At 39.9% G+C, this 14,066-nt stretch overlaps 1 protein-coding gene across 1 annotated transcript; it reads right to left on the reverse strand.

The window, feature by feature from the left end:
- Nucleotides 1–87: 87 nt before the first annotated feature.
- LOC107830804 (uncharacterized) lies at nucleotides 88–5,949 on the reverse strand. The gene is made up of 7 exons (XM_016658456.2): nucleotides 4,878–5,949; nucleotides 3,937–4,090; nucleotides 2,494–2,547; nucleotides 2,308–2,399; nucleotides 893–1,128; nucleotides 646–816; nucleotides 88–489 (listed from the first exon to the last, which is right to left on the reverse strand). The coding sequence occupies exons 1-7, from the start codon at nucleotides 5,702–5,704 to the stop codon at nucleotides 392–394; spliced, it is 1,632 nt and encodes a 543-aa protein (XP_016513942.2). The 5' UTR covers nucleotides 5,705–5,949; the 3' UTR covers nucleotides 88–391.
- Nucleotides 5,950–14,066: the final 8,117 nt, after the last annotated feature.

Raw genomic sequence — 14,066 nt, forward strand, 5'->3', positions numbered from 1 at the left:
ATTTTTAGTTCTAAGACAGCAAAAATTGGATTCGCAGTAAGGCGTGGGAATGCCAATTTATAATGAGTTTGACCTCTCCCAATATCCCATATAACCACCAGTTCCTGTTGCTTTCCTGCCTTAACTTATCTCATTGCACATGTTTAATCCATCCTACAACACTGGTCTAGTGAAATTAATCTACACTTGTAACAATCTGTTTTAAGTTAGATCCAATTATCGTCTTCCCATGTTATACAACTTGTTGCCTCTTGAGTATAAGTCATCGCGGGTTCAACTTGGAACTCCATGTCCATTGCATCCACAATGTTCTTCCCTCTAGATCTCTTTAAATTAACCTCAGAGTTTCGCGTAAGATGAAGGTAAATGCCACACATATATCAAGAAAATGTTAGCTAACCCTTCCTGTTTGATCAATCAGTGTACCCACCTGCTCTCCACATAACGCTCTTGATATATTTCCAGGCCCATGAAGATTGAAAATAACAACTGCAAGAAAAGCAAAGCATGTCAAGAACAATTATTCTTCAGACTGAAACTAAACACACTTCCATGAAGTAAAGTAGCTGAAGATAGAATGATATAGGAGCAAATAGTTCTATAAGAGAAGAAAGCCTACTTTCCGGCAGCATAGAAAATACAGACCAAGTATTGCATTCTCCTCGCATAATGTAACAGCCATCAGATCCAATGGGGAAACACCTCCGGATACCAGTTCCCTAAAGGAAATATGCTCAGCAGCAACATTATTATTTCGGGAGTCACAAACGTCGACACCTTCTACATTTGTACCCTTGAGTAGTGCATCGGCATGAACTGGAGAAGGAAAACTTTGAATCATTAACCACTCTTAAATAGTAAAAACAGAGATTCCGAGTGTAACATTTCGTACTTTCAGAAGCTCTGAGTGCTGCAGCTGTATCGGTAGAGAAGAGCGGATTCCCTGTGCCAGCTCCAATACCACCAAAGATCACAACTCTACCTTTTTCAAGATGTCGTATAGCCCGTTGCCTACTGTATGGCTCAGCAAGCTCAGGCATGGAAAATGCACTTTGCACACGAGTCTGCACACCCAACTTTTCTAATGCCGACTGCAGCAGTATCGAGTTCATCATAGTTGCCATCATTCTGCTCAAGGTTAGGAAATCATAGGCACAATTAGTTCATTAGAGAAACGAATGGAAAATACCATTACTATGCCAAGAAAGTGAGAGCAAACTTTCTCACATTCAGTAGACTAGACCAACTTTCCTGTCAACACAACCTAGCTTATGCTTCCAATAATCCAATCAAAATGATAAAGAACTTGACTGCAACTCAAGCTCCTCCTACCTTCATGTCTCCCGAACTCCTGTTAAACCTTGCTCACAACCACATGCCCATCCACCTACAAACTCCGATAATCCTCCCCTCCCCCTGCAACTTGCCTCCATGTCCTGCAAACCACCATTCCCCACCCCAAGCAACTAATGGGTTAGTAGCCACTTGCATGGGATAGAGCCATAAAGGTGAGGGTGCAACGGGAGCTAGCAAGTATCTTGAGGGGGGAAAACGGCAGCATGCCACGAAGGTCGAGGAGGGGTAGGCAGACAAAGCAAGTGGAGATTGTCAAAGCTAGTAGACATTTAAAATCAAATTTAGGGGATGGAATGGTGATTTAATCCAGTTTCATTTTCTTTATCGCAAAAGTAGCCTTGGTTCTTCCATTAGCCATATTCAAATTGAACTTTTTGTCATATTGAACTAGTTACTTTAGCCCGAAATCGCATAACCAAGGCACCTTAAATCAAGTAACGCCCATGTTGTAGAAGCATGTACACCAAAGTTATATTTCAAATAAAATAAAACACATCAACAGACCTATTCCACAGTTGTTAAAAGTTCAACCCCTATAATTTATATTACAAATCACTAAAAAAGTTGCCCTGCACATCACAGACCTGACTCTCTAGATACTGTTTTATTTTTCCTTTTTTCTCTTGCACTTTCAACCATTCCGTCATTCCAATATCAACATGCACCAAGACTAAGGATACAAATGAAGGAATCTTAAGATATCATAATAATTAAAGCTCACAAAAATATTCAACCAAAACAACGAGATTCCATAGATATAAATAGCATAGAAACAAAACTACAAGCAGGATATAGAAACTAGAAACATTCACTGGACTATCAAGATCATCCGTTCTATGAGGTGTGATTTTATCATTCCGCCTCTTATACGAAAATAAACCAAATGAATAATAGTATTACTTATAGTTAATAATAGAATCGTAAATCACAAATTAGACAGGAGGAGATTACCCAATTTGATAGGCAGTACATCGATCCAATCCAGTTGAAGTCACCCATGTGTCTCCACAAAAGAAATTGCGTCCGCCAACAACTATTGCCACCTAAGGCAACAATTCACATGCACGTTCAAGGGAATCTGAATACGGCAAAAGTGCTACTCCTTGGCAAAAAATCAGAAGCTTTTCTGACTGATACCTCTATACCAAGACGGCAAGCTATTGAGACTTCCCTAGCAACTAGCATGGCCACCTGGCATATTTCAATGATAAAAACTTTATTATCAGCATTTATAATAAAGAAAATAACACTTAACTCCTTTATAGATACATGACAAAGTACGACATCTCACTTAATTAGGAAACAGAATCCAAAATGTAGCAGCAATTAATATGAGAACTTCTTGCTTACCAAATTGACTTTTCTCACACAGGCTGAAAATGTTTTACCCATTTATCATGTTGGTAATATTGACATTACGTTTTGTGATAAATCCACTTTCTTAGGAGGTCATACAGCTCTCACTCAAGTGGTCATATAACAAGATTTCTTCATTGAATACAGAGTAAGAGAGTAATAACCCTTTTTTCCGAGAGGGTAATAAGAAAGTAATACCCCCTCCAATGAGAAAATCTAAAGTTTCTAGTCGACCCAAAATTAAAAGCATCATCTAAGATTAGATTGATAGCTGTTTTAGGCCAACCTACTTCCACAGCAGTTTGAATTCAACTGGTAAAATATCTTAGGCAAAGGCGAAAAATAGGGCACAATTTTAAAGGAAAAAAGATTCATATATGAAATAAAAATTTGTTGGGATTAAGTTTTAGTCATGTTAGTACGTTTACTCAGTGGCGGAGCCAGAATTTTCGTTAAGGGGTGTCAAAATATATAAAAGTAAATATATCAAAAAATTAAGGGGAGTCAATGCATAGTATATTTATATATAATTTATATTTTTACCTAGCCACACAGTGTATTTTTCTCGCGAAGGGGTATCATTTGACACCCCTTAGTATAACGTGGCTCCGCCACTGCGTTTACTTTAGGTCCAATGTTCGATAGGAGTCTTAAAGTCTTGTCAGAGAGTTATATGCCGGTAGAAAATACAGAAAACTTCTAGTGCTAGAGAAACTAAATGTTTATAATATTTGACTCGACTCACATTGAGTGACATGAACAATGAAGGTTCAGACAGCCACCTCCATTGAGTAGTAGTAGTTGTTGTTACTGTAAAGGTTCAGTCTCTAGACTGTTAAATGCCACATTAACTAATAGCCAAACTGTAGGAAAAAACCCTTCCTCAACATTACCATCATTTTACAGTGCCGGAAAGACACGTTTAACTTCTTGACCTAAATACATTGTACTACATTCATTTTGCAAATATAAGTTAATCCTCCAATTTTGCAATAGGTAAGTCTCCATCAAGAGATCCACTGATCTGTCATCTAACTTTGCGTGTAAAAAATGACAATATTATGTAATATCTTGAATGTGTTTGTTTGGTACACTCAGAATGAAATATATTCACATAGGCATCCTCTCCAAACTATCATTAAATTTTTCAAACCCAATTCATCTCTTCCAAGATTAAACCAGTCTTGCTTCAAATTATAGAGAGAACATTGGAAGTAAATAAACCTTTGGATCAAGGTTGTTTGGGTCATTAGCGTTTGGCGTGGCTCCAGCTAGTGCAGCACCACTAATTTTAAGAACTACCCTTCTCCACCTTGGACCCATAGAAGATTTTGACTTTACAATCTGTCCACTGGGACCAGGCACTGCTGTTCCATATCTGAAGCAGGTTTAGGAGGAACAGAAATGTTAGAATTAGTAGTAGTAGAAGAAGAAGAAGAAGAACTGTATTCAAGTATTTTATATGCAGATTCCCACTAGCAAATAGAAGCTATATCAAAGAAAGTAAAGACAAGGAACTCCAGTTTTTGCTTTGATCAAACTAATATACATCTTAACTGTTTAGTTCTGTATCATGGATAACTTGAAAAGTAAAAACATATTCTATAAAACAATTGAAAATTTCAAGCTTCCCAATCAATTAGAACATCATATCTAATTAATATGAGTCACACGCGGACTTAAAAATGGTACAGCTCACTCCAAGCTGAGGAAGATTACGACTTTGATAAACAGTTTTGCTACGTATCATAAAGAAAAGGTCAATTCATTTCAGCAATGGCAGATCAACCTTGTTATACATCAACCCTCAATATTCTGAAGGGATATTATCAAATCAATCAATCAACTACACCTCAATCCCAACCCATTAGGGTCCGTTATATGAATCATCTATATCCATTCCACTCAATATATCAAAAAACTTTTATCCAATGCAAGAAAAAGAATCAAATTGTTATACAATTAGAAGTTTAGAACTGCCAAGTAAAGAAAGCAGTGGCGGATGTAGATTTAGTGCTACAGGAACATAGATATATATGTGGAAAACAAAAGAATTTCAACACTATTAGTTTCTGAACTCGTAATTTTAGAAGTACAGTGAGTTTAGTGCTAAGATTCTGAAACCTCAAGTTAAAATCCTGAATCCGCCTTAGAAAAGGTATTACCTTTTAGATTGTCTGCCAATGCTAGAGTTGGTAACTGCAACAATGGCTTTGTCCTCTTCAGATGTAGACGTAGCCTTTCCTGATACTGAATTCCCAACAATTTGCTCCATTTGCTTGAACCAAGGCCAATGACTCATCGTGATTCCGCCGTTACTCATCCGATGTCTTTCCAATTTATACCTTTTTTTCAAATTATCAACTTTATTCTTACACTGTTCCACACTCTTCGATTGCTTCTCACACCTTTCGCTCACCATCGCCGCCACTTCTTCCCAATCTCTCCCTCTCAAATTTCCTCTATTCAATTGCACAAACTTCTCCATGTATGCCTCTAATAAACACGCTATTGCCGTATCGCTCCATTCTTCTCTGTCCTTCCGGAACTCTCCGCTGCCGCTGCCGCCGGAGGCGGCTGAGGAGGAAGTGATTTTTGATCTTTTGTAATTATACGGCGTTCCGTTATCGCTGATATCCTCTCGATCCGTTCGTTTGTTGTCGTTTGATTGATTGAGCCTCGATCTGTTAACGTCACCGTCGTTTTCGAACGGATTAGAATCGGTATCGTACGGATTCACTCCGATATGATACGATGGCGTGTTGTTATTGTCGCTGTAACCGTCACCGTCTTCATCGCCGGAAATGTTTTTCGGACTACCGCTGGAGATCGGCGGGGCGTGTATTTGCGCCGGCTTGTAACGGTGGGAGAAAGGTTGATGGTGGTGGTGGTAAGCAGGATTGGAAGGGTGGGTGGTGGTGGTGGTAGGAGTGACGGTGACGGCGGCGTTATCGTCACCGAGGAGTGAGAAATCGTCGTCACAAGAAGCCATGAGTGGACGTTAGTTAGGGTATGGAACGGAGAGAATAGACGACGTGAAAGGTAACGTTTGTGGGTTTCACCGTTAATGCACTTCATTTGAGAAGATGGAACCGTTACAGATGTTACGATTGACGAGTCCGTTAGGTAGGGCAGTCACGTGATTGGGCCCCTTAAGTTACAACTTACAATTGCATATGAAGAAATGGGTTCTACTATTTTGCACCCTCACGTTTTTTTTTTTTTTTTTTATATTATAGATTATGATTGCATTATGGTAGATTGTTTATATCATATCCGTATGGTATGATTCTTTCCGAGGTCATATGTGAATACAGAATATTTTGTGTACCGAGCTATTCTTTTTAGTAGTATCTCATTCAATTTATGAGATATCTATTATAGAAGGAATATTGATTTTATGACAATATAAATATTTTTTCAGTTAATTATATGTTTCAATTTACAAGAGATTCGTAAAAAATAACATTGGAGATCGATATGAATTACAATACATCTTTATAAGATCATTTTTTATATGCATCTCGTAATATGTAATAAAAAATCGTTTTATCTAATTTACCTTCTACAAGTTCGGATAACATTTAACTCGATCCATGAAAATTTAAACAAATAAGAATAAATTACCTAACGTTTTGTTTTGCTCTGTTAGGATTTTGCCACCTTAAGTATAGTATACTAAATGGAATTAAACATCATTCTTTAGAATATCTGCACATTATCGTCCGTCCTATATTAATACAAAGCACATTGATTTATGCTATGACTTTAGCAAACAAAACACTGATCTTGTGGTCAAAAGGTTTAAAATAAAATGCTAAGATCAAGAGGTTTAAACTCAAATCTCTATAGAATTGGATTCGCTTCCTAGTGATGTGTGCTACAATGTATTCTCAAGCATATGGTATTCAAAGCTCACCTGTCTAAAACTAATGCAACTTCACGATTACATAACATCCCTTTGAGGAGGAAGCGCTCCGTATTAAAATTCTTTTATTCTAATCATTGATAACAAAATAATAATAATCTTCGCATAAGATCCTGCATAAAATAATATAATGTTTGGTTTGTCACATAACTATTGATCCGTGATTTTAAATAATCGTGCATAACTAATATGTAAACCAAATAACCTCTTAGGATCCAAAAAAAAAATATATATATTTCACTTCGGATGTCTCAACGACGACCACTACAGGAGACTAGAAAGTGTAATGAACGTCAACAAGTGATAATAAACAAACGACTAGTGATAATAAACAAACGACTTTCTCAGTTCTTATATATGCAATATTTATTTTCCTCTTACTATAGCTCTCTTTTTTTATTATATGTATCTTCATTTTATGTACTTTTTGTTTACCCGTAAAATAGTACAGTTTAATTTGTACGTTGTTTATAGACAAGCGAATCGATTTGATCCCAAAATGATAAATAAATTAAATAAAATGAAAGACTTAGCATTGAAATCGAGATAAAGTAGCAGATAGCTTTGGTTCCGGGAGCAGAGCTTCCGGAGGCAGTAATAAAAGTTTGAGTAGGCAAGAAATAAAGTATTATTGAGCTTTTGAATAGTATATAGCATAAGTTTGTCAGAAATTCTGTGTCCTTACAATGGCTGTTGAAATCACTATTTATAATTGCACTTAGGGAACAAGTCCTAGGATCAAGCCCCTCTTAAATGACAATTATGAGGGTCATTGAAGAATGTGTAACGGCAGGCTATGCATGTCATAATTCTCTATAATTGGCAGTGTATTTAATATTGCAGAATATTCTTCATTGAATGCTACCGGATGGCAGACACTCGTTTATCTTCATTAGCAATATTCCTTTCGGGGGCTCCCTAGTGCTAACCGAAGTTGCTGCCCCCGGTCTTGGTCTCCACCTGTCTCACTTTCCGTCTATCTCTGGTTCCACGTGTCACTCTATTATTTGAGTATTTAATATGAACCGATTTTACCTTATACAGATAGTCTCCCTACTTTCCGGTGGCACATCCTTGTGTCATCGGGAAGTTGGTGAAGATACCTTTCAAGGTGGAAAATTTTTTGATCTCTTCTGAAAAGTTTGTGACGCTTGATTAGACGCACGTCTCTCCGCATTTAAAGCCCCGAGCACGCGTCACTCCACGATTTAGCAGTACTTTTGCCGGTTCTCGAGGTAATCATGGCCACGATTTTAGCCGTCTATTCCTTTACTTATACGCCTCACCCTTCTTCTTTTACACTTCATAATTTTTCAAAACTCTTTCAACTTCTTTGCATCCAACTTCTCCTAGCTTTCACTCCTCTTTATTCTTCTTTTTCAAATAACTCCTACTTCCATCTACTAACCATGGTTTCCTCCTCCAAGAACTCCAGTTCTTCAAAAAACAAAGAAAGCACAAATGATGATGTTCCTCCTACACTGAGCACCATTATCCCCAAAAAGCTCGATACAACCAAGGATTTTGAAGAGAAATTTCCTTCTGCTAACTCCCGCACATAGGTTGTTGGTGTGTACCCTTCTTCCATCTGTCCTTCTAGCATTCATATTGTGAAGAAAGACTGTGGTTGCCATAATTTGAACATCATTACTCCCTATCTGGCGAAGCGAGTAACTTTCCCGAAGAAGTATTTTACATACGTTTACATGTATTCCTTCACGTTGGGCCCATTCTTATTGAGCGGGGGACTTGACTCTGTAATCTTGAAGTTTTGCTTCAGCTATCAAGTCATCTTGGCACAGGTGAGCCCTTCTGTTTCGCGGACGGTAGCCTGTCTTCGGCGGCTATGCCAGGAGACGGGGGAAGAGCTATCTCTGGCTCGAATGATGAACCTTTACTCCCCAAAGATTTTTCGTAGGGGAATGATGAACTTCAGCAAATATAGTCACCATACTTTTCTCACCAGCATGGATGATGACAACGACCGTGAATGGATGGAGCAGTTCATTTTAATTGCTACCAGAGATATCATCCAGGCCACAACTCCATTGTTTCCTATGTCATAGAATCGTACACGTAAGTTTAATGTCAATCTTTTTCTAATTAAAAGTTGTTCCATATTATTACTGATCCTTCTCTTTTTATTATTTCAGTAACTCTGTGAACACTACCAAAGGTTGAAGGCTTGGACCAGTGGGTCCAGAAGATCTTGGACGTCACCATGCTCGAGACCCACCGGTGGAAACAACTGGCCCTTAAATACGGATGGAAGGCCAAAAATCATGGTAAGTTGATTCTCGAACTTATCTTGTTTTTATCTCACATATAAGAAAACTGGCTAACTTCTCTTTTTGTTGAATTCAGGTCTTCCGCAGGGCTCTGTTACCATCCCCGAGGAGGACGTTTTACCTGATCCCGCATATGCGGCGAGGTTGTTGTAGGAGGCCTTCGCCCGAACAAGTGTCATCGGATATACTTCCGGTGCAGGTGCTTCCTATCGGAGTCCCCGGTCGGAGAACAAATAATAAAAAAGGCAATGTTCCCATACGGCTAAGGATAAAAATAAAAGGGTGAAGAATGCTGCACCTGAGTCTGTCGCAACTACTATGGTGATCTATGACAATGAGGGAGCCAGTGATGAAGGGGCTTCCCTATAGAGAAGACGACGACATGCATCAGCTTAATAGAGTGCTCAATCTGCTGAGCTAATAACACCAACCGATGACGATATCCAAGCGCTCTGGGGAGATCATGATATAATGAAGGATGCCAACTCTCGCTTTCAAGCCCCAGTCGCTGCTCCCGGTACCGTACCTCTTCCGTCTTCGGTTGATGAGAAACCAATAACTAGCACTGCTTTTGTCGCAACTGTTTCTCAACCCACTACACCATCAACTTTATCTCCTTTTTCGTCAATCATGCTTTCTCCACCAGCAACTGCCACATCATCTCCACCGGCCATAGAAATCGAGAGGAGGATGTCCCTCCTCCCCAGTCCCCAGTCTATGAGAATTTGAGGCATAACTATTCGCCCCCCCTCCGAAGATCCTCAGAGGAGGAGGTGTGTTTCCCTCTCGGTCTCTACCGGGTGCCATTTGTTGTCCCGACCGGTGGAACTCGCTAATTACCTGAAGCCTCTGGCTTCATAGAAAGATAAGAATAAAATACATTGTCTCCCGGAGAGTGTATGATAGACAATGCCATACATCACACAACTGAGGTACGATGTTTGTTCCCTCTACTGTTTCTTCTAGCTTCGCTATGAGGGCCTTCAAAAGTTGATCCTTGATAAAGAGAAACTCATATCCGAGCAGAATCAACTATTGGCTAAGCAGGATCAAATTGTTGCTCGCCTTCTGGCACTGGAAGCACAAGTTATCGAGGCTGTTGGGTAGGAGGCTCGGTTGCAGTAGAGGGAGCAAGAGGTGGTGACCCTCAGCCAAGATGCCACCCTGTTAAGGGTACAATTTCAAGAGTCCAAGGCAAAGTGGTCTGAGGTCCAAAATGTTGTTCTTGCTGTTGCCGATCGCGAGGCTACCTCTACTGAAAGACTAAATAATTTGGAGGCAGCCTTGTACTCCAAAGCTGAAGAGGTTGATGTGGAGGAAAAGTATGCCCGGATATAAGAGAAGTATATGAAGGTCATTGATCACAATAAAGTTTATAACTCCACTATCTGTGACCTTGACGCTAGCCTTTAGGCCGCTAGATCCTTGCGGAATAACCTTTCGACCGAGGTTGACCAGCTTAAGGAAGAGCTTCAGCGCCGATCGGCTTCCCTCATTGTTGAAAAAACATATTCTATGTATTGCATGAGTAGAGAAAACTTGGAAAAGGTCAAAGCGTACATCATTGACTTTGATGCTGAGATCGCCAAGGCTCGTGAGCTGGAGTCAACTGCCCGAAGGGGTCTCTCGGTCCAACTTGATGCGACTGACTCTTCTGGTTCTGGTTCCAAGTTCTCGGTAATTCAATAATAACTTGAAGGGGATGATGATGAAGGTCAAGATCTCAAGCCGGCGGCAGATCCACCTACTTCTCCTGGGGCACAGATGCTTCTCTTCCCCCGAGTTCTAAGGATGCATTAGTTTAGCTTTTTTCTTTCTTTCCTTTTTGTTTTTCACTTCATACTTTTGTATTTGTGCTACTTGGCATGTTTGTTATATAAAAGTGATTTTTCATTTAAGTATTGCGTAAATTATTTTCTTTGCATCGAGTTATGCAAGGTTTCGGGTATGTTTTTTCCTCGATAGTATTTGGATCCCCTGCATGAATTCTTCCGAAACCAACCCTTTTACTGTGAGGGTTTCATAAGAGAGGTCCCTCTTATGTTTACAGTGCTTTTAAAGAGGACGTCTCATGTTCATTTCAGCACTAGCATTTGAAGTACTTGATTAACTTTCAAATGATAAAATTAATTCATCGTTCTGACAAGAAACAAGATAAAAATAAAATGACTTTACTTTATTCCTTTCATTTTCAAAAGTACATAAGCATTCGTTGTGCTAAAAAGAAATTGCCATTACTTCTGGCTAATTTGTATAACTTATTTCTACTGGGCTGGCCGCGCAGTCCCCGGACCCGATGATACATCTTTGTTCCTGAATAGCATAATAAGGTTTATGTGTTAGTTAGGTTGTCGTATTCTTATATCATCCCCCCCAGTGTTCGAATGCGAAGAATGCGAATTTGAACACTAGAAGTCTTGTTCCTTTGATTATTACACTGGTGAATGTTTGAATAATCTTTGGTCTGATATCAAGCTTCATTTCCCATTAGGAACTGTGCTACCGAGCCAAATATTATCTAACCACCCCCAGTGGCTTGTAGTGAAGGGGGTAACCATTGGCCTGATAACAAACTTTATTCCTGGTAGAAACTTTGCTACCGAGCAAAAGATTATCTAACCATCCCATAATGGCTCATTGCTTCCATGCCTTATCATATAAAGGCCTTATTTATGCTAATTGTGCTTTCTCTGTAGTATGATTTCTGTCGTTTTCTCGTTAAAAACCTTGCCAGAAAAATCGAATTAGGACAAAAACTGGACGAAGGGAAAAAAGTGCAACACATACTTTCACTATAGGCGGTGCTCATCAGCAATAGTATCTTTTGAGGTGTGCCACATTCCAGTTGCTCGGCAATTTTACTCTGTCTTGATTTTCCAATTCGTATGATCATTTCCCGGTCACAACTGAAACTCGGTAGAGGCCTTCCCATGTTGGACCCAACTTTCATGCGGTGAGCTCTTGGGTATTTTGAGTCACTTTCCTTAAAACAAAGTCTCTCACTTTGAAATAACGGAGATTAGCTCTTCGATTGTAATATCTTTCCATCCTTTATTTTTGGGCCACCATCCTTATATGTGCCAAGTCCCTGCATTCGTCGACTAGCTCCAATCTAACCAACAATGCTTCGTTGTTTGCTTCCTCGTCCTCCCGAAAGTATCTCATGGTAGGTTCTTCCACTTCCACCGGGATCAGGGCTTCTGTTCGTATACGATAGAGAAAGGCATCTCTCACATGCTTGATTTGTCCGTTGTTCAGTACGCCCATAGCACTCCTGGTAACTCTTCAGGCCATTTGCCTTTGGCCGCTTCCAATCTCTTTTTGAGATTCTGAATAATTACTTTGTTCGTTGATTTTGCCTAGTCATTTGCGCTTGGGTAGTATGGCGATGATGTGATTCTTTTGATTTTTAGGTCTTCAAGGAATTTTGTAACATTTGTGCCTATGAATTGTGGCCCGTTGTCACAAGATATCTCTTTTGGTATCTCGAACCTGCAAATTATGTTCTCTCATAGGAAATCGACTACTTCGCGCTAGCCAATATTTTGGGAAGGACCTGCTTCAGCCCACTAAGAAATTTAGTCAGTTAAAATCAAAAGAAATCTTACCTTACTGGGAGTCGGCGGCAGCGGACCGACTATGTCCATCCCCTATTTCATGAATTGTCAGGGCGACAAAACCGAGTGCAATAGTTCTGTTGGTTGATGCACCAACGGTGCATGGCATTGACACTTATCGCATTTCTGAATATATGTATTAGAATCTTGTTCCATCCGGGGCCAGTAGTATCCTACCCTAATTAGCTTTAATACCAAGGAATCTGCACCCGAATGATTTCCACAGATTCCTTCGTGATTTTTTCTCTCATGATGTAATTAGCCTCGGAGGCTCCTAAACATCGGGCCAACGAGCCTTGAAAAGAATTCCTATATAATTGGCCTCCCTTAAAGTAGTAACGGGTTGCTTTAGTGTGCAACGCCCGGGATGCCTTGGGATCTTCGGGTAGTTTTCCGTGCTCGACATAGTCAATGATCTTATTCTTATAGTCCCCGATCAAATTGGTCGTGTTTACTTCATAACATCCGTCCACATCCAATACTGAATTCATAAGTTGGACAACCGTACCGGAGTTTGATCCATTAATTTCCGTGGATGAACTCAGATTAGCTATTGCATCTACTTCCGCACTTTCTTCCCTCGGGATGTGAGTGATTTACTATCCCCTAAACCGTGCGAGCAGAATCTGGACTTTCACTCCATATTGTTGCATTCTTCCTCTTTGGCGCCGAAGATTCCGTAGACCTAATTTACTACTAGTTGGGAATCACATTTGATTTCTATGACCTCGGAGTCCAGTCCTCGGGCTAGCTCGAGTCCGGTAATCAAGGCCCCATACTCCGCTTTGTTGTAAGTCAAGGGAACAATTCTTATGGCTTGCCTCAAGATTTCTCCCGAAGGCCTGATTAGTACTACACTGAGACCGGACCCTTTCACGTGGAAGCTCCGTCCATAAACAAGGTCTAGACATTTAAAATAAGGCCTAAGCTTTCGAGCGGAGACTACGAGAGCTAAGGCCATTTTTTCTAGGTGTAGTTAGCGAGTTTTTGCTCCCGTTAAAATTTTAGTTACATAATAAATAGGAGATTGCGTACTTTCATCTTCACGAACTAAAACGGTAAGTGCTGCTACTTCTGAGACCGCTAAGTAAATGAGCAATTGTTCACCTTCCTCCGATTTTGATAGTAATGGAAGGCTCGATAAATACCTTTTCAAATCTTTCAGAGCCTGCTGGAATTCCGGAGCCCATTCGAAGTTGTTGTTCTTCTTCAGAAGTGAGAAGAAGTGATGACACTTTTCTGAAGACCGGGAAATGAACCTGCTCAAAGCGGCCAATCTTCCTGTTAACCTTTGAACCTCTTTCATATTTGATAGTTGGTTGAGGATGTCCTCAATGGCTTTAATTTTATCGGGATTGACTTCGATCGCCCTTTGTGACACCAGGAACCACAAGAACTTGCCGGAGCTGACTCCGAATGCACACTTTTCGCGGTTAAGCTTCATTTTGTGCTTCCTTAGTATGTCAAAGGTTTCTTGGAGATGTTTAAGATGATCACCTGCTTTCAAAGACTTAATCAGCA

The sequence above is a fragment of the Nicotiana tabacum genome, chromosome 2 (assembly GCF_000715075.1).
Source record: "Nicotiana tabacum cultivar K326 chromosome 2, ASM71507v2, whole genome shotgun sequence".
In the NCBI taxonomy this organism is placed as follows: Eukaryota; Viridiplantae; Streptophyta; class Magnoliopsida; order Solanales; family Solanaceae; genus Nicotiana; species Nicotiana tabacum.

Excerpts from the sequence above, each read along its gene's own strand:
- LOC107830804 (XM_016658456.2), bottom strand. The coding sequence starts at position 5,704 with ATGGCTTCTTGTGACGACGATTTCTCACTCCTCGGTGACGATAACGCC. Across the intron at positions 4,091-4,877 it reads ATTGGCAGACAATCTAAAAG|ATATGGAACAGCAGTGCCTG; the intron begins GTAATACCTTTT and ends AACCTGCTTCAG. Across the intron at positions 1,129-2,307 it reads TGTACTGCCTATCAAATTGG|AATGATGGCAACTATGATGA; the intron begins GTAATCTCCTCC and ends AACCTTGAGCAG.